Source organism: Mastigoproctus giganteus, chromosome 10 (assembly GCF_048544385.1).
Source record: "Mastigoproctus giganteus isolate SK-2022 chromosome 10, ASM4854438v1, whole genome shotgun sequence".
Lineage (NCBI taxonomy): Eukaryota > Metazoa > Arthropoda > Arachnida > Uropygi > Thelyphonidae > Mastigoproctus > Mastigoproctus giganteus.
The window spans coordinates 214,711,437-214,738,948 of NC_143584.1; the positions used below are offsets into that span (position 1 = coordinate 214,711,437).

Genomic DNA, 27,512 nt, shown 5'->3' on the forward strand with positions numbered 1-27,512 from the left:
CCGTCCATCCAAGTATGGCGCACACACACATTTACTACGAAATGGAGAAACAGTACTTATAATGGACTTATGACGTAATTCCAACCGATTGTGATATTAGCCTGTAATCAACTTCCTGTCTGAATCAAACGTCTTAATTGTCTGATTTCCTTCAACATCCGGTCTACTTAAGGTGGTCACGAATGATGCAGTTAGGTTAATACAATAATCGTGCACTACTTATCACCTTATAACCTCCCACCCGCTAATCACAATGGGCTGCAGCTAGAATGGGGAGAAGGTTGACTTTGCTTACAACATCTATTTAAACAAGTTGCCAGGTTCGAAAACACTTTCGTGGTATGTGCAATTATCGATTTCAGACCGGAATGCGCAGTCGTGAGGGGGGTTGCCAAGGGAACTGTGGAAACACAACAATGCACAAACGTGGTCGCCGAACCGCTACCACTGGCAGACGATAGCTTTTCGTATGTGTGTGGTGTTCGTTTCGAAATGGAACATCGGTAGAAAGTGGATAGATTCTCAGTGGGAACACATTCATATGTAGAAATGGCAAAAGGACGGTGTGAAAGGCCTCCCGGAAGTGACAGGTGGGGAATGAGGTTCCCCACAGAGGTGGATTTAAGTTGGTGATATCTCAACTTCTCCACGAACGAGGTAAGAGGTATAAATGGAATTCTTTCGTATTCTATGAACTTTTAACTTGCTGTAATTACTATAAAAGCACTTCTACGTATTTATTTAGACATCAATAAAAGGTCAAAGCCCTCGACACCCCCACAAAGACGAATCTCCCCCTCAACCGCTCTTAATGATGAGTTTGAGAATGCTATCTTTGATCTCTGTCTTACAAGACCTGTTGCTCTGACTTAACAGACTACCGGTATTCAATTAGCTTATCACATTGACGTCTGCTATCGAAGCTCATGAGGGTTGGGAAGATTCAACTTGCTTCTTATCTTATCCATTCCTACTATGCTCCATTTCCTTAACAAACGTGCACTTTTTTCTTAAACACTTTCTACGTAAAAAAGAGATAGCTGTTCATGTCAGAGGTATCACCAGTCTCCAATTGAAGATAACCATTCTACCATTAGGTACTCTCCTATCACAATGACTAATTTAGTACAATATAGATTATATAATAATAAGGTTGAATACCTTAAGGTATTTTCTCCAACTGAAAAATCACTTTTCACATCCTGTTTCTTTAAACGAAATTAAAATCTCTTTATTCCAATAAAGCTGGAAGAGAAAGTGTTGCAGCTTAAGTTAAACAAGGTATCGGAGGTAGATTCTTGGTTGGTTGTTGTTGGGTTTTTAGGGGCATCAGCAACAGAGGCAATATTGCGCTTTACATAATATGTTTGTAAACTGCGTGTGTTGTGTGGTCGATTTGTTACCCTCGCCTGAAACCGATTAACTCAGCCACGTTGTGACAAAGGTTCATAAAAATTCCTCCCGCTGTGGGGAGGACAGTGTTCATATCAACTGTATTACTCACTGGGGCGTAACACAATGCATATAAGCACAGTCTATTTAATTATATTAAAGTAAGCAGCAAAAGTTCTTTAGCTTTAATAATTACAGAACCAGGGAAGTCCCTACAACTGGAGATGTACAAATGGTTCTAGTATTCACAAGAGTGGTTCAAAGGGTAAAGTGGGTAACCAAGACTTCTGTGTCAGGGGAAAATAAAGAAATTAATGATTATTAAAGAATATGATGCAAGATTCTTTCGCTAGCGATGGAGCTATAAGGCAATGCAGCATGGATTTATTAAGGGGAGTAATCATGCTTGACCAATCCAATAATCACTATGAGGTTGTCACAAACGAATTAAAAAATAATTTGGCATTGTATACTTAGAATTACAGATGTGGATAAAGACCTGGAGGTAATTGTGCAGTCAGATATGAAGTTCTCTGAGAGTGCAGACAGGCTGCCAGGAGAGCACATGTGGTTTTGTCTATGATATACAGGAATTTTGCTAGCAGGGATAAGGAGGTGATTATCCCTTTGTATAAGGCAATGATTAGGCCACACCCTGAGTACTGCGCACAGATTTTGAGGCCTCATTTTAGGAAGGATGTAGAGTTGTTGGAACGAGTACAGAGAAGAGCAACGAGACTGGTGAGGGGAACAAAGGAGTGCTCTTGCCAAGAAAGGCTTCAGTCCTGCAAATTCCAGCTTCTGGAGGCTAGGCACCTGTGAGGTGATCTGAGTGAGGTATTTAAGACTTTTAATGATTTGAGCAAGCTGACTACTGATGGGATTCTTCATCTTGCTCAGTCGACGCACATGAGGGGGCATAATTTCAAATTGAGGAAAGATGGTTGCAGAATTGATGTGCTGAAATTTTCCTTTAGCCAGCGGGTGGTTGATTGATGGAAAAAACTTCCATTATAAGCTTGCTTCTACCTTGTATCATTTGCCACTACTAATACTAATGATACTATGAGGTTTAAAAAGGGGTAAGTAAACTAAAGGTTGGCATGCAGAATAGATGTGCATACATTCAGCCAAAGAGTAATCAACTGTTGGAATAAACTTCTGCCTATTGTGGAGGTCGGTAGATGGAATAAATTTAAGGAACTTTTGGACAAATTACCGGAAGGAATAGAGAAATGGATAGAAAGTGGTTATTAATGGCCACTACTCTTTATGGGACCAATGTTATGAATGGGCCCCTTACTGTTTTCAATATTATAAAGGCATATAAAGGTTTTTTTTTTTTGGCTGTTGTTGTATAAGCCAAATTCCACCAAACCAAGAAAGAAATAAAGTAACAAAAATAATGATGATAATAATAATAATCTGTTGGAACGGATGTAGAGAAAAGGAAATTAGCTGTGCGGCACTAAGGAAGACTGAATGAGGTTTTTTAAATTGCAATGACTATAAACTGGCACCTGCGAAGATACCTGGTTGATGTATTTAAGCCATAATGGATTATGTAAACTAAATACTGATAAAATCCCTACTCTTTCTCCGATGGCACACATAAAAGGGCATAATTTTAAATTATAAAAGAACAATTGTAGAATAATGTCCAGAAATTTAGCTTAAGTCAGAGAGTAATTGATTATCGGAACAAATACCCATCTGGTATTGGTAGTTTGTATAAATATAAAGAACTGAACAATTTCAAAACAGACAAGTAAAGAGGATCAAATTATTTTAATAACTGATTTTGCATAAGCTTGATTCGTTGCATCATTTTGCCAATACTAATACTAATTAGTTCTATTAGGAAATTACATTGTCAGGGGAAGTGGTAACTTTTTACTACTAAGGGTAGACGGACTGCAGCTAAGGGGCATCTTCCAGGAGCAAAAAAAAATGATGTAACCAACAGATTGTCAGCTTTTAAGGGGTGGTAAAGAGAGCATTTTTATTCATGTGGGAACTAATGATATTAAGTGAGATTTGTGGAAAAATATAGCACAATGCTGAAAAAATGCTTCTGGTTAGGTAAAAATGTGTATAGTATTTATAATTCTGTTCAGTCACGATAGGAGGGACCATTCTCTGAAAGCCTTTTGGATTAACTCAATACTTCAGGGAATCCATGGCTTCTGGAGGGAAATTTTTATCAGCATGACTGGTACTAGAAGATAAGTGGAGTACATTTGCACATGGTGGCGCAAGAGTCTTTACCGATATCATTGAGAAGAACCTAAAGGTTCAGTGAAAACGGCTATGGGGATAATATAGATACTCTTGGATCTCAAGAATCCCTATATTATCTCCGGTCATCAGATATCAAGAGTTCTTGTTTGTGGCGGCCAAAACTGATATTGGCAGGAAATGTGTCAGAGGTTGCTATGTTTCAAACCATTGGGAAAACTATTGGTAGGAAAACAAGCTTAAACAACTTCAAGAGGTGTGTCAGGGCAGTTTACTAAACAAGAACACTTGGCCTTAACTGGGTCTACAGTAATGTCAGCAATGTTGTCATTAAAATGAGTGAATTCGAACTTCTGGTTACAAAAACTAATGCTGACATAATACGGCTAATGGATACCTGGTGTCACCCGGAAATTGGGGATGACTAGTTTTACTGTGGTATTTAAAATGCATTTAGGGAAGCCAGGGAAGATGGAAAGGGTGGTGGGATAAAGTTTCATAACTCCTTCCTCTACATTTGTATGAGACCGATTTACTCAGCCATGATTACTACCAGATCGGTAGTAATTGCATTAATGACTTTGATCTGTTTCTGGTTTGCTGTTTTCTCGGGTATCACAGCAATTATAATCACCGTCCTCCCACACCGGGTGGAAAAGGCCAGAGTTCGAATCCCATCAATGAAGCGAAGAATTTGTTTTTTTTTTTTTTTTTTTTTTAATCCATGGCTGAGCTGGTTGGTGCCAGGCAAGGGTAGAAAGAGTCACCCCTCCCCAAAAACTCTAGTTTTAGTACAGCAAAACAGGCAAACCGACTAGAGGGCACACAATATACACCGGTAGATAAGATAATTCTCTGGTGGCCCTAATATGGCAGTTTTTGTTTCCCTTATTTACTTGCATATGTTGCTTGTTATATATTTTACCTTCAAATGGAACTATATGCTCGATACACAGACGAGTACTAACATTGTACATGCATGTATTACACGCTGGATGGTACACTTTATTGCACTGTCCCTTGTTTCTCTTTAACAGTTCGGTTTATGCTTCGGCACGACGATTAGATCAGAAGAGTTTTTGTAATTTATTATTTCGACAGAGCATACAATAATATTTAGCAGTTACATGAGCTTGAACCATGGTCCACTAAAACGCATTTGCTGCTGGTCACACTTCACAAATAATTTTTTTTACCATAAACTGACAACTGCCAATCTCCGAAAAGTTCGTTCTAACCACATTTTACTATACTGACAGTTTTAGTACAAAACCTAGATTTCACTCTGATCGTCAATCTGCATATGATTTTATAACAACTGCTATCAAAAAATAGGACTGTATGGAAAAATAGGAGATTCAGTGTGCAGTAAATAACATCTAAATTCAACCAAACCCAGAACTGCCCTATTTCAACTTGTGCCATGAGCAGGGAATTGAACAAATTGGGTATTGGCAGTGCCTACCTATTCGGAAACCACTTGTTTCAGAGATAAACAGAAAAATCCACTTGCAGTGGTGCCGAAAACGCCTTGATTGAACATTGGAGCAATGGAAGAAAGTCATGTGGTGAGACGAATCACGATACACTTTGTAATGCACTGATGGTGGGCAGAGAATGTGGCGAGAACCTTACGAAGCGATGGACCCTGCTTGCCTTGTTAAGACAACCCAAGCATCTGGAGGTGGTATTATAGTATGGGGAATGTTTTCTTGACATGTTCCGTTGATACTGGTGGAAGGTGGAATGTCATCCCTGGAATATCTGCATTTTGTATGAAATCTACTGCACAGTACAATTTTATCCCGAAGGTGATGGCTACTTTATGGATGACAATGCAACAGTAACAGAATCATACAACGGAGAACATGGAAACCATATTCTCTTGATCTCAGTCCTATTTAGAACGTGTGAAATATGCTAGAGAAAGCTATGGGGCAACGAATTCCTTTCTTCCTTCTAAATTAGGTGACTGTAGAGGAAAACGAAAGCCAAAAATTATGCTCAGCACACATAAATTATGAAAGAAGCATAAAAAGAGAAACAGAAAATTTTGTTAGATTTTATGAGGACTACTTAAATTTGGCCAGCTGCCGATTTTTAGTTTTAGATGACCCATAATGTATAAAAGTTACTCCACCCTAGAAATAACCTGATTCTCATTAATAGTAATTGCTGACTTTTCTGAATTCTAGGAAACTTTAATATTAATTCTTTTTTCTAGAAGAGGATTTCCTCATTTTAACAACATAAGAATAAAACACGCATTGCGTTCTGGAATTAGCAGAAAGATTAATCCAATACCTGCACGTATAATTGCAAATGCAAAAGGAAAAATATTATTAAATATTCATGACACAGTTTTAAGAAGCTTATTAGGATAAAGGAACGTATTCCTTTAAACAAAATTAATAAAAAAATATATATTTTAAAGTTATATTAAACATTTTCTGGCTTTTTGCTCTTTTTAATTTCATTTATTTTTCATAAAGTACGAAATGAAAGTTTATGCGACTTATTAAAAATAATTATCGGTTTGACTGGGCTACTGTAGCGACACCTAGCGAGAAAGTGTATAATCTCGCGCTTAAATATTATTTTGAGATATTCAAAAAATAAGAAAGACTCATCGTGTGATTTTAAATATTCTGAAGTTTTTTAAATATTAATTTTAAACAAAATTAATTAAAAATATATTTTAAAATTATATTAAACATTTTCTGGCTTTTTGCTCTTTTTAATTTCATTTATTTTTCATAAAGTACGAAATGAAAGTTTGCTCGATTTATTAAAAACAATTATCGGTTTGACTCGGCTACAGTAGAGACACCTAGTGAGAAAGTGTATAATCTCGCGCTTAAATATTATTTTGAGATATTCAAATAATAAGAAAGACTTAGTGTGATTTTAAATATTCTGAAGTTTTTTAAATATTAATTTTAAACAAAATTAATTAAAAATATATTTTAAAATTATATTAAACATTTTCTGACTTTTTGCTCTTTTTAATTTCATTTATTTTTCTTAAAGTACGAAATGAAAGTTTGCTCGACTTATTAAATATAATTATCGGTTTGACTCGGCTACAGTAGAGACACCTGGCGAGAAAGTGTATAATCTCGCGCTTAAATATTATTTTGAGATATTCAAAAAATAAGAAAGACTCATCGTGTGATTTTAAATATTCTGAAGAATATTTCTGAATATATACTAGACAAAATTAGCTTAAAGCCATTTTTTAAAAATTTTAAAACCAATTTGAGTATATTTTTTATATAAAATATGACGACATGCTATAATTCAATAAATTCGAATATGATGTCAGAATGAAATTTTAGCTGTTGTAGTAGGGTTTTTGGAGGATCAGCGACTAAGGTCATATTGCTAACACTTTACAGATAATATACATTATTTGTAAAGTATGTGTCCTGAGGTCCCGAATCACTATGGAATGGTTCAAGGAACCATTCCATAGTGATTCGGGATTTGTGCACCAGCGCATTATCTTGCTGGAAGTAACCATCTGACTGAGGATAAACTGTCATCATGAACGGATGCACTTGGTCAGCAACAATGTTTATGTACGATGTTGCATTCAGACGTGAATCTATGGGTATCAATGGGCACCAACGTGTGCCAAGAAAACATTCCCACACCATAACACTGGCCCCACCACCTTGCACAGTAGTCGTCAGACATGACGTGTCCATGGATTCATGTTGTTTTCGCCAAATTCTGAACCTTCCATCAACATGATGCACCAGGAACTTCGACTCGTCAGACTAAGCAACTGTTTTCCAAACATCGATAGTCCAGTGCTGGTGTTACTGTGCTCACAGGAGGCGTACTCTCTTGTTCTTCATTGATAACAAAGGTACGCGATATGGCCGTCGGCTGTTGTAGCCCATTCGCAACAAAGTGCGACTAGTGGTCCGTTCCGATATTTTGTTCTGCGCACCAAGGTTGTATTCTGATGTGATATGTGCGACATTGTGGCCCGTCTGTTTGCTTGCACAATTCTAGCTATCCTCCTCTGACCTCTCTCATCAACAAGCGATTTTCATCCAGAGGAGTGCCGTTGAGAGGATGTTTTCTGTTCGTTGCACCATTCTCGATACACCCTTGAAACTGTGGTGCGTGAAAAGTTCAGGAGAACTGCCGTTTCAGAGATGCTTTTGTCCAGCACGTCTTGCACCTACTACCATGCCACGTTCGAAGTCCGTTAGATCACTCCTTTTCCCCATTCTTGCTACGGTTTGTACGGTTAACTGGTACTAGAAAGGTTGTTCTGCTGGATTTATATCCACAACTGTGGTCATGTGATTTGCAACGTTGTAGGACAAACCATTTGTGTGCACAGCAGGGGTGTACCTAATAAAGTGGCAGCACAGCGTATATTGTCTGTAAATTGCGCGTGTTCTGAGGTACATTTCCTGTTTACTGGATGAAAAACCATGCTGCCTTCGCTTGAGACCGACTAATTCCGCCACGTTGTGAAAAAAAAGCCCGTAAAAATTCCTCACATTATCGAGGGACTCGAACTGAGGTCTCTTCCATCCAGTACGAGGAGGACGGAGATCTTACCAACTGTTCTATCCCGGGGGCGTTTTGCCTGGAATTTCTTTCTGAATCTTTTTTTGCATACAGTTTGACCTTGAAGCTGTCGCTCGGTTGGCCGCAGAGGCAGAGAAAGAAAAAGAGAGAATCTTCCCCATGGAAATCGTCCAACTAGATATCATCTTGGGATATTGTGCTTCTTAACATTTTTATGTTTAATGGTCTCATTCAATGCATCTCCTCAGTTTTCATAGTAAGATTGTATTAAGCAACTAATTTTATAAGTTGTTGACTAATAGTGGAATTCTCACAAATACCTCTCTAACCTAATCGAGAGGATTTAAATTCGATTTATTAGATTACATCCCAGAGATCACAGAGCTCTATGCAGCACTCTTGCTCAACAAAAACCAGTTTACTGGAGAAAAACACACACCCTCCTTGACCCAACTAATTCACGTTGTGAAAAAGATCCGTAAAAATTCCTCACGTCATCGATGGGATTCGAACTCAGGTCTTTTTCACTCAGTGTGAGGAGGAAGGCGATACCTCAATAAAGCTTCACATAAGGTGCGATCTCAACTCATCTGTTGACTCCGAATTGTGTCTACACCGAAATATGTCTACACTAAGTCAAATGGGATCAGCTGTCGAATTGGAGGAGGGGGGACACTAGCCCCATGCATGGAGTCTTCTTCCTGAATCTTCGGTTTCGTTTACGATAATCTTCACTATTACTTTTTTATTTTTATTTTACTCCACAGTTTTATTGATACTTCTGTTCTTATAACTTTCATTTTGTGGCAGGGTCCTGGTGCGAATCCTCCTCTTCTTAGAATGGACTACATTACATTGCGAAAAGTCACCGAACACCTGCATCTTTCCAAGAACATTTTATTCATACAATATTTAATAACGTACCAGCAGGATTTTGATCTTAATTATACATTGCATCTTCGTCTTTAGACTTCGAACAAACTTGAGATAGCATTAGAGTGGTATTTTGTTCCATTCCCTCTTCAACACAGTGGCCATTTATCTGCTGATTGCAGAAAACGTTCACCTGATCCAAAGCCTACGTTCCACTTCATCCAAAAGATGTTTAATGGGGTTTGGATCAAGGCTGTGTACAGGCCAGGCTTTTGCAACCCATGTCTTCAAACGAAGTCACCACACGATGCGCAGTATGATATTGTGCACATGGCCATGCTGAAACAGAAAAGGGCTTCCCTATACTACTGCTACAGTGTATGAAGAGGAAAATTGATCAGAACGTCAATGTTCCAAATTAAATCCATTGCTGAACGCACAACTCATCATATCTAGCCACAGATGAGGTAGCGTTGCCGACGAAGAAACTGGCCAGTAAGAAAGAAGTGGGCTCGGGTTCGAATTCCGACAATTACTGAACAACTTATGGGCTTTTTCACTCAGCGGCTGAGTAAGTCTGTCTCATAAGGGGACAGCAAAGTTCTCCCCCAGTCCCTGAACTCAGTGTTTTGTCAAGAAAAAGTCAAACCACCCAAAGGACCAAAAACCAACAATGATCCATCGATCCATCCTGCCAGATGTCAGCGGTAGAGGTAGTAGTAGTGTGGCAATGTAATTGGCGTGTAAAATATTTTCGTGGTACACAATGTGGCCCTTGATACCAGTGGAGAACTGGATGACACAAATTATCCGGAAATTCTTTCCGGCCACTCACTTTCTCTTCGTGGTTTGGCTGCAATATATCCCTCTATGAAAGGGCTCTTACAATGCGACATGTGACAAGGCGAGAACTGTATAGAATTATTTACAGCAATACAAGAGTGAAGTTAATCTACTGTGGTGGCGTCTTGAATCCAATTGAAGTTTGTAAAAAGAGGCGGACGAGCTCTTTGGAGCAGAGATTTGCAACCATCCAATTGACAGAAACTATGTGAAGCAGTTGATTCAATGTGGACCAGCCTTATTGTGAAACGGTTTCCGCAACCCTTTTGAGTCCATACCAGGATTTGATTGGATTAAAGAACCCAGGTTGTTCTGAGGACTGAAGGAAAACCTACTCGCTATTTGGTAGATGTACTTAATAAGCCTCTGCCTTTACCATGTCAGTGTTCCGAACCACAAAGCAAACACCTAGTTTGATGTTTTTTCTGTTAGTTACTTGTTTGCAGGATGAAAAGTCACAGAATGGTACACAGGGCGTAAGTGTTTGCAAATCAATGAAAGGGCTGTTCGTCCAGAGTAAAGGTTGACTTGCAAGTAATTAATTACTTCAGCTTCAAAAGAATGGGTGCTTGCATACGTCTGAGACAGTTCAGTTTGAGCAGCGCACGTTTTAAGAAACTTGTTGACAACTACACCTAGTGACAACAGAAATCAATATTGTTTTATATCGCCCTCATGATAATATTGCTTTCAATATTGTTTCCTTTACTCCGCGTTGCTAGTAATCTCCCAGAACGCTTTTCAAGAGTGACCAATGCGGTTCAGCTTTTTTTGTCATAATTTTACCTTCTCCGTTACCTTGAATGGTTGTGCGTGTGTTTGTCTGATCGTCCTCGATAATGCGAGGAGAGGTGGAGTTCGCACAACGTTAGGCATGGCACCGTTGAGAGCGTTTGGCCATCATTTGCCCTGGATACAAATGACGCACGCAAATATGTCCTACTTACGAAACACGCGATATTCATAGCAGTTTTTGAGTGGTAAGTTTAGTCGAAGTTCCACAAATTTTACAGTTAACTGCTTTTCAAAATGGGACTTAACAAAGATGGTGTAGTCTTAGCTGATACTCTGCTTTTCCTTCGATTTGCCTGTTTGGTGAACGAAAAACACGAGATTCCGGGATGAAAACTATGCAACCCTTGCATGAACTCGACTAACTCAGCCACGTTGTGAAAGATCCCCTTAAAATTTCTAACATCGTAGACGGGATTCAAACCCATGCATTTTCCAATGGGTGTGGGGAGGACGCGCTTGTCTACAAGCGCGAGAGCTTTTTGTCAACCTAAACGACAAAATATGCAATTACAGAGTTACTAGGACCAACATCAATATATTGATGTTGGTTCTAGTGGTTAGCATATTGGTACAATCACCACCTTCCTCTCACCACACTAGGTGGAAAAGAGCCAAGTTCGAATCCCGTCAATGGTGCGTGGTAATTTTGTGGGCCTTTTTCAGAATGGGGTTGAGTTAGTCTTAGGAGAGGGTAGCATGGTTTTTCCTACCGGAAACTCGTATTTTTTTCTTTTTGTTATAGAGCAAATCGACAACAGTTGTAGTTCGGTTTTAAGAGCATCAACAACTAAGGCCATATTTCTCCCTGTATATTGTCTGCAAATTGCGCGTGTTCTGAGATCGCTTTTCTGTTTTTGCTGGACGAAAACCCGAGTTTCTGAGAGAAAAAACCAAAACCATGCTACACTCGCCTCAGACCGACTAACTCAGCCACGTTGTGAAAAAATTCCATGAAAATTCCTCTTATCGTCGACGGGAGTCGAACTCGGATCTTTTTCACCCAGTGTGAGGAGGACAGCAATCCTACCAACTATGCTACCACGAGGACATCAACAACAGAACACACGCAATTTAGAGACATATATACGGTGCAATGTGGCTTAAGTTATTGATTTTCTTAAAATTACTACGACAAAAACATATACTGACGCCTCGCAGCCTTAGTTGTTTTTGAGTTTAACATATACCTAACATAATTTAACTAATAGCTCAGGGTGTTCAAGACTAGTTTGTTTGTTTTCTAGCCAGTCCGGCATAACTCGGGAAAAAATCTGCATCCAGTGGTGAATTTGGGTGGTTTATTTGACCATTAAAATAACCTTGTTGGACCCTTGCGCATCTACACCAGTGTTAAATGTGATCTTAGGATTTCCATATTCGTGGGTAGCTGTTATTACTTTGAGATGGGTTTATCTCAAGACTTGACCGATAGATCCTTGTTCGGATTCAAATCCGAGAGTGTATAGGATCAATGAAATCGAACTCGGGGGAAAAACCTGCATCCAGTACTGAGTTTTGGTGGTTTATTTGACCATGAATATAACGTCGTTGGATCCTGGCCCAACTACTCCACTGTTAAATCCGATCTCAGGTTTTCCATATTCTTGGGGTAACTGTTATTCCCTTGAGATGGGTTTATCAAATTAACTGATAGCTCCTTGTTCGGATTCAAATCCGGGAGTGTATTGGGTCAATGAAATCCATCTACTGTTATTATGATTATGTTAACGGCTCCCTTATATCTGCATATGTATAACGTTTAGATTTTAATATGATATCTGTAGGACTGTGTGTAAGATAGTGTGAGGATTATCAATACACTGTCCTTATCGTATAATCCCAGTGATCACTGAATCTTTACGATAAGGATAGAAAAAGAACTAGGACCATTGATGAGTATGGACCATCATCACTGGTGTTGTGTATCGGCAGCTCATAGGAGACCATGTGGATCCTGCCATGTTGCAAATTTTTTTTTGCCCAACATAAACAGGAACTCCAGGAAGATAATGCGTCTGTCATCGGTCCCTCACTGCTCACGAGTGGTTCGAGGAATAGAGTGAAAACATGACCAATCTTGATCGGCCTCCAAATTCGCAATATGTCTTGAATCCCATCAATGACGCGAGGAACTTTAATGGCATTTTTTCACTCCATGGCTGAGTTAGTCGGTCTCAGGTACATAGCAAGGTTTTACTCAGGAATTTTCGTCCAGCAAAGCAGGCAGATCGACCATAAAATACACGCAATTCACAAACATAATAATACACTTGGGCAGATGAATTGATATTCCGGATGACATTTATTTAACCTCAATCCAACTGAACACGTGTGGGATTTTTGCAAGGGGAGGTGAGGAGTATGGATTCGCAACCGTCATCTATTCTAACACCGTGGAAAGGCTTGCAGGCTGCAGATCCCTACTTGGGGGATTGTGAGACGTCTGTGTGGGAAAACTGAGAATCCACTGTTTGACAGTTAAGATAAAGTGGGCAAAAGTAAATGGTTTTTCGTTCCACCTGTTAAAATCTAAAGGCCTCGAGGGGTGGTGAATAATGAGTGTACACCACATCCTAAAATAGATTATAAAACTTTTTCCACTTCATGAAAAATAGAGCGAAAGAGTAATGGTTACAAAGTACAAAATGCACCTGTTTCTAACTTTCGAAATTGTCAACAGCTCTACACAGTTTGTAAAATGATAAAATCATGTGGCTGCTTCTGAATCCATTATTAGATGTCCCTCCCTGCTTGCCGGTTGTCTGTAAAATATTAACCAAGCCAACCTTTGCGTGAGAGACAACTTTTGAGTATCGCAATAAACCTTGGCGCAGTGCCAGAGGGTCAGTAGTCAACACAGCCATTTTTCTTTCTGGGAACGTTTATTCCATATTAAATTGGTTGGACTATTTAGAATCTTCATGAAGACAGCAAACTACGATAGGCGTTGTGTATCGTGTATGTGCATTTTCTTTTCATTGGATGAAAAACCTGAATTTCTGGCAGACAAAAAAATGCATTGTCCATCAAAATTTTGGATTGTTTTCAGGAGCCACCCCAGGTTATCCATACGCATGTCCATCTACAGTTTTTGGAATCGAACTTTTAATTACAACTGGAGCCTCTGACGATCTTGAATGCTTTTAGAATCTTAAAAATTGTAAGCAACGAAACAGTTCTAAGTTAGAAGTCAATTATTTTCTTAGAGATTTTTCATTGAGTCCTTCTGACAGAAGGCTTATTTAAATCTTCGCAGTAGCAATTCATTCTCTTGGGTTCAGGTTTCGTGGAATTAGTTGCAGTCTGCGGGTGTGATGAATCCACAAAGGCGCCAGCACCGATTACTGTAACCATGGAAACGTTGCTGTATAACGCTATTAAGGCTGGTAATGGTTATGATTCTATAGATGGGATTTGTGTGTCTGCTATTAATCTGATTCTTGAAAATTCAATTCTAATATCAATTCTAATTTAAGAATCATTTCGTTTTTCATTTAAATCATCGTCAGGGCCTTGATAATATGGGATCCGAGAAACTGCGAATACAGGAGCCGGTCCTCAGGAGTGACAAAATGAACACAGACATTTTCATTTTTGGGAGTAGTGGAGCGACAAAAATAACGCGGTATACACTGCATTTTTGTTAGCTACACCTAACTAATAAAGCGTGCAGCCCCCTCTTGACTCGCCCTCGTGGGTATGATCACAGAATTTTCACAGATTCAGCTGCAGAGGAGGATGGCATGGTTTTTCTTCCCGGAAACTCAGGTTTTTTGTCCAGTAAACAGAAAATTGACCACAGAACGCAAGAAATTTATGGAGAGTATATTCGGAGTAATATGGTCACTGATGCTTCTAAAACCTTACAACAACAACAACAACAACCACAACAACAACAACAACAACAAGAGACCGAACCACTCACTAATCTTGCCGAATACGCAACGTTTCAATTCCTTTTTGGGAATAGTGATCATCTCTAAAGAAAAGAAAATAACTATATTATTCTTTGAGAGATTATTCCACTCCTAGCATGCGAGAGGAATAAATATATGTTAGCAGGGATAAGGAGTTTATTATCTTTGTATAAGGCAATGGTCAGGCCGCGCCTTGGGTACTGCGTACAAGTCTGGAAGCCTCATTATAGGAAGGATGTAGAGCTGCTGGAAGGAATACAGAGAAGAGCAACGAGATTGGTGAGTGGAACAAAGTGGTGCTCTTACCAAGAAAGGCTTAAATTCTGTAAGTTGCAGCGTTTAGAGAATACTCTGTGAGGATTATTGTGAGAATCTGTGAGGCGATATGATTGAGGTGTATCAGGTATTGAAAGGTTTGAGCAGACTCAGTGCTGGTGGAACTCTAGCTCTTGCTCAAATTACGAACCTGAGGGGGCTTAAATTCAAATTAGGAAACGACAGTTGTAGTATAGATGTGCGGAAATTTACCTTTAGCCAGAGGGTGGTTGATTGCTGGAACAAACTTCCATTTGTTGTTGATGAAGTTAATAGCTTAAATAGATTCAAGGAAGAACTGGACAAACTTTTGGAGCGAATAGATAGGTGAAATGGGAAGGTTTTTTTTTTTTTTTTGCTTATTGGAGGCTTGAGTGGCGAAGCCGATGTTTAGTCACTAGAGGAAGAAGAACAAAGAAACCGAAGCAGGAAGGGGGCGTTCGAAAAAGCTGGAAGAAATGGACGGGGATTTGCTTTCGGAAATAGAATGGGCGAAAGAAATGGAAGGGGACTTGATGCTCCTCCATTTATTATTTAAAAAAGCAGTATATTGTCGCCCCATAGCCTTGGTTGCTTGGTTGCTTTGTTTCTTAACCAGAAATTTCCTACCGGATGTCTCCTTTGTGATGTCGAAGAAGGTTAGCTCATGGTTTACAATTAGTCTGGAAACATCGTATCTTATTACTGGGCATGGGTCCCTTAACGAAAAACTCCACCAGCTAGGCCTGTTAAACACTGACCTCTGTTTCTGTGGAGCAAAAGAAAATTGGCAACATCTTCTCCACGAACGTGCCTGCTATGAATACATTAGGAATGAGCTGCGAAATGAAGTCCCATCCTTCAGATAAATCAAGTTGACCAACTTGTTCTGACCCCACATCACTTGTCTGCACTCCAGGCTTTTGCAGCTGCTGCCTTTGCCAGAAGGAAAGATATGCTTACAACTAATGCAGTAGCAACATAACCTCAAGCACCAATCAAAGATCAACCTATTGACCTTTTCAGGCATATTATGATTCTATTTTATTTATATTTTTTTCCTTTCCTCACCTCTCTCTCTCTCTCTTTTTTTTCTTCTTCCTTCTTTTCTTTTTTTCCCTTTTTTTTATTTTTCTTTCTTCTCTGAAAACCTGCACCACGGGTGAATGTTTGTGTTTTTTTTTTTTTTGCTGAAGTCCCTCTGGAATGGGTCAGAGCATTGAATCTAGCCAGTAGAAGGACATATCATGAATAATACAGCTAATGTAATTACGTCTGGTGGAAAGATGAGTGGAGTGCTGTGTGATAAGAAAGTAAATTGTAAGAATGAAGGGAAAAGTGTATAAAACTGCGGTTAGACCCGGATTGATGTACGGTGCTGAGACATGGGCGATTACAAGGGCCCAGGAGAAGAAGATGGATGGAAGTTTTCGGTGTCAGCCCAGATTATAGAGGGGTTAGATGCCAAACCTAAGGCAGTTATTGTGGTATTGAATAGGGATTTAAACGTAACAGTGATAACTAGTCTATGTAATCAGTGGGGTGTATGTATTTCTGTGTCACCCCCACAGATTTCTTTTTATTTAGTATCATTATATTGTCCTCCCTCTTTGGAGATGGAGATATCAAACCAATATATGGAAAATGTAATGAGCTTTGTACAAGGTAAGAGTGTGGTTTTTACTATGGATGCAAATGCCAAATCAGATATATGGTATAGTGGTTTTACTGATAGGAGGAGTTTGTTGTTAGAAGAATTTGTGAACAGTTATGGTTTATGGTGTTGAATGAGAAGAGGAAGCCAAGTACATTTGATAATGTACATGGTTCCTCTAATATAGATGTGACTATGACAGAGATCATAGAGTCATTGATTTTAAGTATTGTATACTTGTGATGGAAATGCTTCCTTGGCTTTTATTATAAAAAAATAGATTGGGAGAAGTTTAGAGGGTCATTGTCTGTTACTTTTGATTATACCATGGGGGAATTCAATAGTATGTCAGCATTAGAGTTGGTATTTTATGTGCAGAGTTGTTAAGCTAATGCTCTTAGTTTCTCTGCCAGGAAGAAAAGGGAGAGGGGTAAAACTGTTCCATGGTGGTCAGCTTTATTTGAAAACAACAATTTATTGTTTCCTCACCAATACGGTTTTAAGAAGAAGTTTTCAACTGAGGATGCAATACATGATCTGTTGGATTATAACAGACTGGCAGATAGAAAATGTGTTAGCTGTGTTTATTGACTTTGAGGGCACTTTCGATACTGTTTGGTACGAGAGCGTCCTCGAGGCTTTAAGGAGACTGGCATATCCTGATAGGTCATACAGGACAATCCGAAATTATCTAAGCAGAAGGCAGGTAGTTGTCAGATCGCAACATTTAAGATATGAAGACAGCTTGAGTAGGAGCTGTCCCCAGGGATCGGTATTAGGCCCAATATTTTGGAATTTGGTAATTAATTCTTGGTTGTCAATGAATCACAAGGATTGCCACAAAGTAGCTTTTGCGGACAATGTGGTCTTGGCAGTGCAGGGAAATTCCAGAAATGAGTTGGAACTAAAAATTAAGGATATAATTGATAGCCTGGTGTATTGGTCTACAAATAATAAATTGGTGGTTTCCTCGAGCAAGACTGTAATGATGTTGCTCAAAGGGAAACTTGATTACAGACTACACCCCAGGCTGCTTATTAATGGAAAGCAGGTACCTATGCGGCTTCGATATTCTATGGGAGAATATCCAATGTCAAATTTAGAAATAAGTTAATGTCAATTCAAAGATCAATGTTGTTGCTAATGGTAAGAGCTTGCAGGACAATGTCAACAAATGCTCTGCAAGTCATTGCAGGAGTATTACCGTTAGATTGTCAGTTGTTACGTACAGCCTTTGGTTACTATTTAAGGAAAAGAATACAGATATCATGTCTTGGAATAACCAATGATGTGACAGTGGGAGTTAAAGAGGGAAAAAAAGAGATTGTTGGTAAACTCCTGGAAATATGGCAGGACAGATGGGATGTAAGTGTAACAGGGGGGGGGTATCAGATTATTTATTCCAAGAGTCCATTTTACATACCAGAATAAGCAGTGGTTTTTTCCTAATATGTTGACGTCCTATATATTAACGGGACATGGATCCTTAAGGAGTAAGTTATACGATCTTGATACATTCCAAAGACAATTGGAAATGAAACTTCAGTGGGCTTGACAGTATGCAGTTTTCCAGATATTTATATTAGTGGGTCTTTGAATATCTTTTCACCTGTTTTATATCGCGTGGTACGAACTTTTGATGCTGCCACCGAAGGAGTTCTCCATTTCATGAAAAGCGTTGGTGTTTCTAATAAAGTGGCTATTCAGTGTACACAAACGCTTCGGTTTTCCTTATTACATTTGTTATTGTTCACTGTACGCCATCTTGAACATCCGGATACACAGAGATTTCTTGTATGCATTTCCAAGTCGAAGTGATCTCTAATTATCCAACCCTGGAATAGAACGTTCGTGTAGGCTTGCTAACCATAACAGAATTTTTCAAACTATTTAAAACCAGTTAATTAATGAATTAATTTATTTAATAATTCCTAATTAGCATTACCAAATAAATAGCATTTAATACTCGTCGTTCATTTTCAATAAAAAATATATATTTCTTGTTGTATAGCTACCAGGAATGGGATGTGGTTCAAGTCGTGGACCTCGTGTGGTGACGCCACTGGGCAAGACAGTAGTGGTGCCTATTGCCTGGGCCCAAACCAAAGGACCATTGAAACCTGTGATGCTGAAGCCACGTCCTTTTGTGCCCAAAATGAACAGCGGGGTTCAGACTGACGATGGGCTTGTGTTAGTGGACAACGTGACCCAAACGGACGCTGCCCTTTACATCGAACCGGAGTGGAATTGTGAACGTGACAGCGAAAGGGCATTGTCCGATGTAGAGACACAAACATTCGCTGCAGCGCAATCTGGTGAGAAGGATAACGTGAAGAGCGTCTGGATCCAGACCGAAGAAAACGAATCCGATTCTAAAGAGCAGTCTAATGTCATGGTACAAACGGATGAAAAGTACACCATTGACATCGGTGTACAGGTCATCCGGAGTAAGTCGGACCAACACACCCAAACAGTCAGGACGCCATCAGCCAAAGAAACCCACGAAATTAACTCGAGTTCGCCTTTTGAAAGCAAGTCCCCGTCCATTTCTTCCCGTCTTTTCGAACGCACCCTTCCCTCTTCGTTATCTCCGTCCCCTACTGTTCAACTGCATTCGATGTCGGATTTCGAATCTCAAACAGAACCTCTTTCTCGGGCTACAGCTGCTAATGCTGATAGTGAATCTAGTGTCTTATACGTTGGAGATGTTACTTCTCCTTTCGCTCACATCGGTAAGGAGCTGGGGAACATTCCGTCCACTGCTACAGGAGGAAGAACCTCCAAACTTGCCATCCAAGAGAGTATTGCCCAACTTCTACTCGATGTAGAAGACAGTCTACGTTATACTAACAAATATCGGGAAAAACGCAATTCTGTGGAGAAAGAATACTGTGAAATTGGTGTCCAGACGGATAACGATCCTATTACTGACGAAGCCCCTGAATTTGCTGCTCGACCACCCCCCTGTAAAAAGCAAGAAATGATTCCCAACATAACCGTGTTCAAAGAAATCGATGAGCATGCCTTGAATGTAAGTATTCTCACTTTATTTCGATTAATTTTAATGAAGCTTTTCTGAAACAATATTTTAATTCTTTAATTTTTCAATTTTCATTTTTCTTTTTCCATTTATAATTTTTATTTTTTTTTTCATTTTTAAATTTCCTATTGTTTAATTTTCGCAATATTTAAAAATTTTCCTATCATTTTTCTTTTTATTTTACCAATATTTTTTGCTTTCTTTTATTTTCTGAATTTCTTAAAATATTTCCTTTTTTTTTAATTTTTCCTATGGTTTTTCTTTTTATTTTTCTAATTTTTTTATTTTCTTTTATTTTTTAATTTTTCTATTTTTCTATTTTTTTTATATTCCCAATTTTTTATTTTTCCCATGATTTTTTTTCTTTTTATTTTTCCTATATTTTTCTTTTCTTCTTTGCAATTTTTAAAATTTTTCTTTTTAAAATGTTTAATTTTTTTATTTTTCCATTATCCTATTTTTTTTATTTTCCTATTTACTATTTTTTTGTGAATTCCCCAATTTTTTTCATGTTTCATATGAATTTTCTTCTTAATTTTCCAATACTTTTGTTTTCTTTTATTTTTTAGAATTTTTTCCACTTTTTACAATTTTTTCTTTTTGCATTTTTTTCATATCCTATTTGTTTTTTCATTTTCCCAATTTTTAAAAATTTTTTCGTATGGTTTTTCTTTTCATTTTTTTTTCAATACTTTTCTTTTTTGAAAATTTTTTTCATTTTAATACTATGTCAGTCCCATTGTACAGAGATTCTTCCTTCACAGAGACATTAGGTGCCTGGGGGCCGCCATAAAGAGGTCACATACCTACATACATGATCGATATCTTAAAGTAACCTATGTATTTGTAGTGATGTAATTACCCCGCCCACTTGTAGCACGTGACCAACATCCCTCGTCTCCCATTGGCTACGGCACCTCGCGGCATTCTCAAGGTCGAATAAATATTTACCTCAATTATTTACCTGCTTTTACTCGGGTAACTTAGGAAAAGGCCTTTTGCTTCGGGTTCAATAATGCACGAGGAATATTGTTGCATCCAAAAGAGCAGGACAAAACTATTTAATTAAAATATTTGCAAACTATACAAATATTTAAAATATTTACAAATATACAACTCTATCGCGATGATGGGTCCCTTCTTATTAACATACAAAAAACGTTACAACTGAACATCAAATGATGCCGGGCGTGGTCACGTATTAGACAGTGAAGCACGTGCACGAGGTTGGTGAACGTTATGGAGGCAGTTGGCGTGCAATGCGTCCCATGTACACGCTCTACATTGGATAAAAAACCAGAGTTTGCAGGAGAAAAAACCATGCTACCCTTGCCTCACATTAACTCAGCCACGTTGTGAAAAAGACCCATACAAATTCCTCCCGTCTTCGACGGGATTCGAACCCAGGTCTTTTCCACCCGGTGTGGGGAGGGCGGAAATTCTACAAACTGTGCTACACATGAAGGCTCACTGGCTGGTCTCTGTCAGGGTTTCCTCAGCTACCTGAGCAGAGACCAAGTAAAAAAAAAATAATAATAAATAAAATAATAAAAAAATAAATGAATAAAAATAATTGTAGTGGAGAACGGGGCTATAGTTCAAGAAGGGAGTAAAGCTGGGAGAAAGTGTAGCGGCTGTAGAGAAGGCAGCCGACTGAGTCGGTGGAGAAAGGTCAACCAGGTGAAAGAAAGTGAAAGGGAACAAGTCCTGGGAGAGGGAAGAAAGTCATATAGCAAGGGAGTCGGGTGGTATCGCCAAAATCGCCATAGTAGTGCTCAAAGATCACTACAGTCATACTCTGTCCAAAGACAGGGTTAGCAAATCGTACCCTGATAAGATTGGGACTAGCAGTGTAGTGCCTTTGAAACATATGGTAGGAGCATTCAGCTGGCTAAAGTCTAGGCATCACCATGGTTCCCAGTATGAGTAGGCGGTAGGATATTCTGTCTTAAGAACAGATCTTGGGCAAATTTGGTGAACGCATGATAGTACTGTCCTGTAATGAGCAAGTATTCTTGTCCCTGTGGTATGTCGTGGATCCTAGTGTAAAAGATGCTACGAGGGTCCTCATAGAGTGTGCAAAGGTATAGGAAATGGTTCCAGTCCTCGATTTTCTACAAGAGCAATAGGTTAATTGTCTATTATGCCCATGAAAGTCAATTTTTGATTGATCGAAATATGCCCAGTTATTAGATAAGTTGCGTAAAGACCTGGAGAGAACTACTGTAGAGCTTTGGAGAAACAAGTGAAACGTCAGGAAGAAATTTTTTTGTAATTAAATCCTTGCCGGTGTCTATCCATCTGGCCTGCCAGGTCTGTAGAAGCTTGGCTGCAATTAGTCTCTTCTCAGTCTTGCCCTCATTGAGAGTGTTGATGGTATACCCGAAAATGGACGTCGGTAAACCGCTGGACAGGCAGTAATAGAATCCTCGAGGAGGCAACTAAAGATGTGTTTGAATACAAAATTTGTTTTGAACTAAATCGAAAAGCTTGAAGCCCTCGTGGGTAGCACAGTTGGTAGAATCGCGTCCTCCGCACAGCAGGTGGAAAAGACCCGAGTTCGAGTCACATTGATGACGTGAGGAACTTTTATGGGGCTTTTTCACAACGTGGTTGAGTTAGTCGGTCTCAGGGGAGGGTAGCTTGGTTTTTTCTCCCGGAAACTCGAGTTTTTCGTCCAGTAAACAGAAAATGGACCACAGAAAACACGCAATTTACAGACAGTGTGCACAGAACAATATGGCCTTAGCTGCTGATTGATGCTCCTATGACAAGAACAAAAGCTTGGTGATAAGTGATTTTTATTATCGTCAAATTAGAGGACTTTCTTGTCTTGAAAAAAGGGAATGACATTTAAATACCGTTCAACTTCAACAGTGCTAGATGAGCTAGGATTGTTTATTTAAACAAGACATACCACAATAGAATCAAATGTCTGCAAATTGAGGTGGATATCTTCTTAGAATTTGATTGGTATGATGGGATCAGGACACTGTTGTTATTGGAACTGCAGATTGCAGTCATGCTACATGACTGCAATCGTTAGATTACTAATGACTCCAGTCAGTCATTCAGTTAGATGGCTGGAGTTACTTATTCACTGGTTATCACTAGTTTTGTAGACACCAGTAAAGAAAACTCGCTGTTTTTTAGGATGGATTCATATGTGAGAATAGCTGTTTTCATAACAATGACAATAGTTGGAGATTAGGAGATTTAAATGCTATCATATCGCTGAACTCAATATGATGGCTTCTAGAATAGAGTGACAAGGCTTGATTGACAAGAATGGATTCCATCACTCTAAAGTCAAAAATCTATACTTTATTTTATGCCCATGCTGAATTCATAATACTTTCAAGCAAACTTATTAATAAATCCAAACTCAAATTTTTCGAATTCAAGAGAAGAAACCTTGTTCCTCGTCTAAATGACAGCTAAGCTCTCCGGTTTCTTGCAAACGCTGTTAGTCGAAAATTTTCTCTATCCTTACTTCCTTTTATATCTCGATTTTATATCCTCTTTCTTCTATTTCCTGTATTGACAATCGTGTTAAATCCTCCTGTTATGCCAAACATACCCTCATTCAATGTTCCTTGAGATTTTCAGAAAAAAATTTTGAACAATCTGAACAATCTTCTTGTGGCATTTTTCCAGTTCTTCTTATAAAGCTCTATCCCAGAATAACTCATTTTGTCTTATCACTCGTTTATACTCTCACTCTACCAGTGCTTCTCCTTCTCATTTCTCATGGATATCTGCCAGAAAGGAATACAAATCACTGCTACCCGGTTATCTTCAAATTGTCCTTACTTCAACTCCTTTTAAATCAATGGTGAAATCCATTTGATGCCAACTCTTACACCATCTCGAAACCTTAAATACACTTCAGTCACTAGTATTTCAAAGCAGCTTCCAACACCATCATCACCCTTGGGTAAATTCCATAAAGAAGTTTGACTAAACAAACGTAACTGTTTTTGTTTTGTTTTTTTTTTTCGCACTGTTTTTTCCACACTAGGAGCAAAAGGCCTGAGTATGAATCCCAATTTGATAGGAAGAATTTTTAATGGCATTTTCACACAATGGCCAAGAAATAATTTCGGTATCGGGAAAATGATTACATGGTTGTGACCAATTTTTGGATTCATCCAGCAATTGGTCAAATTCACCATCGAATACGCAGTTTATGAACATAATACACTGACGCCCCCATAGTTCACAATATTATTTAAATTAAAATATAATTAATATTTATATAAAAAAATAAGATAAACTAAGACACATTTTGGGCTAAAAGCTTTGAAACCAAAAAGCCCATCACCAAAGAGAGGAGGCCAAAAAGCCCATCACCAAAGAGAGGTCAAAAAGCCTTGAAATGTTTGGGTGGTGGTGGTATTTGCCGAGAATAAGAACAATAGTCTTCTCCATTGGTGAAGAGTTACTTATTCGAGGTAGCGCAACTCATGACAACTCGTTGTGGAGGTATTCACAATATGAGACATAATTAAAACGCCAACATATTTGACGTTAAATATTTAAAACGCCAAAATATTTGGACTCCATTTTCTCTGCTATATTTTTTTCCATTTGAGAAATATCTTGTGAAACCGTTCATTGTGTTCATAGGAAAAAGTTTTCAGGAAAACTTTTTTCCCAAGTTCACAAGTTTTCAGAAAAAAAGTCTAAATGGGAATGCAGGAAATGGAGCTTTAATGACAGGTCTTGGTTTTCAGTCATTGGCCTACGATATTTGAAAACTCGGGCGATGAGAACTTTTCAAGTCCATATCTGAGATTTTGAGCATACTTCCTATAAGAATCTGTTGAAATTATTTCAGGGAGGCAATTGATGCCGACCGTTGATAATCTTCATTTATAGAAAACCGAATAACGTGTGCTGAAACCTTTGGCCTTTATTAGAGCCTCAACTCTCCATGGAAACTCTCCACCAATTTTTTGTAAACATCCTTCGATATTTTCAGCCTTAAAAGCAGCTACCAGTTCAGCTCTGTTGTTGGTGAGTCTTTTCTCACACATATCCGACGATCCAACTCTTTCTGGAGATTCTCTATACAAAAGAGGTCAGAGCTCTGAGCTGGCCAGTCCAATTTTTCCAGGCTTATGTCTTTGAACCAGTCCGTCAAGCGAGCAGAATGACAGAGTGTGGTCCTGCTGATACAGGAGTGGGCCATCCCCGACTTGCTGCCACAACGTATGTAACAATATTATTGTCCAGGCCGTGTACCTCAGCATTTATGGTTTTGTTTCTAAAAACCAATGGTCCCAAGGGAAACCATGAAAAACAACTCCAGAAAACTGTCTTTGCCAAATTTCATTAACGGGACGATAAAGTCCAGCAATGGTTTTTTTTCGGGCATTCGAAGCCCAAGCATGGCTATAAGACTGGTAATCCGTGTTTTGTAACTCGTCACTCCAAAGCACAGCTTACCATTGGTCTACAGTCCAAGAATGACAACTGGAATTAGTCTTGATGATAAGTGGCTTGTGGATGGCCGCACGACTTTGGTAACCCATATCACTCAGCGTCTTGTACACTGTTTGGCACTGACATGTGTGCCAATCGTCGGACTGATGACCTGTGTTTGCTGCGAAAAGTTCACCTCCATTCCCAGAGGACGATTCTTATCACGGCTCTTCTGACGTTTGGCGATTTTACGAGTCATTTCATGATAGTTTCATCACCAGTCCTCGACCTAGGGATATTTAGGATCATTGAAATATCACGGAGTCGCTGATTCCGTGCTGGAAGTCTGTTAACTCCACCAATCGCGCATTTTGCATTCACAATAGTACTGCTATCTCCTCTAAGGTCTAGGAGAATATGTTACAGTTGTGTCTGACACTTGGTGTTTTGGTAGGATGCGACCAAAAGACCAACTGTCAACTGAGGGGTGTCCGGATATTAATGGGAAGGCAGAGCGTATTCTTTAAGACATTTAGGATCATTCTTTAAGATAGCATCATTCTTTCAGATTTATGGATCTTACCGAATGTTGTTTTATTGTTACATTTTTTTTATAAAGAAAATTTGCAATCTCCACCAATTAGAACACTGAATTCTCTTACTTAAAATTGAGAATCTGGCTCTTGTGATGTTTATTTAACTACTCTGTGCTTAAAGACGACACTGTAGATATGAAATGCGTTCAAATTTTGTTTTATTAAATTAAGGAATCGATTGATTACATATTGATTACAACTAATACATTATGCTATAATAATCAGCGCATTGCAAATCCATGAAATAAATCACCCTTGTAGGTAGAGTAGTTGTTATAATCATCGCCCTCCCCTAGTGGGTGGAAAAGACCTGAGTTAGAATCCTATCAATGACACGAGGAACTCTTATTGGTGTTTTTCACAACGGGGCTGAATTAGTCGGTCTCAGACTAGAGTAGTATGGTTTTTTGTCCTGGAACTTGGTGATTTTTCATCCAGCAAACAGCAATCGACCACAGAATACGCACAATTTACAGACATTATATACGGCGCAATATGGCTTAAGTGGCTGATGCGCCTATAGCCCTACAACAACTAACCAACCAGTGAATATCAATACGTACATTTAAGATTTACAACACCGTGTTGTTACTGACTCTTTTGCCAGATGGAAGTGAGGAATGAGAGTGTGAAAACGATAGAAAAGCTGATTAATTCAGTTTGCCTTTGTTGGGATTCAATTTTTAATTATAAGACACGTACGTGTATGCTCAAAAACATTTGTGGTATTCGCGTGATACTTGAAAATTGTTAATGTAGTCTCTACCTTAGGAAACTTCATTGACCTTATATAGTCCTTCCAAAGTTTTAAAAGAAAGTTTATTAATTTAAGCATAACTTACGAGCCAGATCATATTTTTTCACATCATCTATCTCGTCATTCGACAATTCCACCCTCTTTTATTCCTTATCTTTAAATTTATGTTAGATTCAATGGTACACAAGTTCCTTTGTTTCTGGCCTAGAACGATACTGTTATGATTTATGTAAGACATTAGCATCAAAGGCCCATCCATCGCTTACCGGAAAGTTGAGTAGAAATTCAGAGAGTCTGAACAGTCTGGAACCAACGGAATTTACACTACTATGCTTACTCTCATTTACAACATTGTTAAACGAGTCCACCCCAACTCTCCACCCATTTTCTCATCTGGTGTATCGTGCTTGTTTGGATTCGAGGGCAACCACATCGAGGCTTGTCCATCCCTGACGACCACTAAGAAGGACTATCTCTACCCTTTCATCCACTGTAATACCATTTTTCACCTGTAAAGAAAAATATATTTTTACTATTGGTTCCAGACTTTTCAAACACCCTGCAGTATTAAATTAATAATTTGGATTTTTACATTCAAAAGCGTGTGCTGCCATCTTGTGTGCGAATGATGTATTAAAATGCAGACGTTTGCTTTTTCGATAATTATTGATCTTTAAACGAATAGTTGTGAGAAGAATGTTGTTAACAACCCTACTCAATTGTCTACCCAATTACAGAGATTTTTATATAAATCTATTGATCACTTAAAAGTATATTTACCATTTGATTCATAACTAAGAAGAATGTTAGTTACGTAATTTTATTATTTTTTTCAGATAATTAATTTAATTACTTCAGATTATTTAAATTTTTAAAAAATATTCGTTCTATATATGTGCAAAAGAAAGGGTAAATAATATTAAATTTATTGAGAAAAAACGAAAAAATATCGACTTCCAACTTGCTGACAAAATTGCAAATATCATGAGATGGTAAATACGTTGCCATAGCAACTGCATAACTAACTTCAAATGTCGATGTTTTAGTTTAAAAAAAAAAAAAATTAGCTGTGAAATTCTACACCATCAGGGGGAGCTGCTGACTAATGTATACTGCAGATAAAGTAACCTAT

The 27,512-nt window shown here is 38.5% G+C and overlaps 1 protein-coding gene across 1 annotated transcript in view; it reads left to right on the plus strand.

Annotated features, from left to right (window-relative positions):
• The first annotated feature begins 548 nt into the window (after positions 1-548).
• Positions 549-27,512, plus strand: part of LOC150079891 (kyphoscoliosis peptidase-like) — a 41,924-nt gene continuing 14,960 nt past the window's right edge. The window contains exons 1-2 of the mRNA XM_090383271.1: positions 549-657; positions 18,572-19,591. Of these exons, the coding sequence (XP_090239397.1) occupies positions 18,581-19,591 (1,011 nt within the window). The 5' untranslated portion in view covers positions 549-657; positions 18,572-18,580. The remainder of the gene's footprint in view (positions 658-18,571; positions 19,592-27,512) is intronic.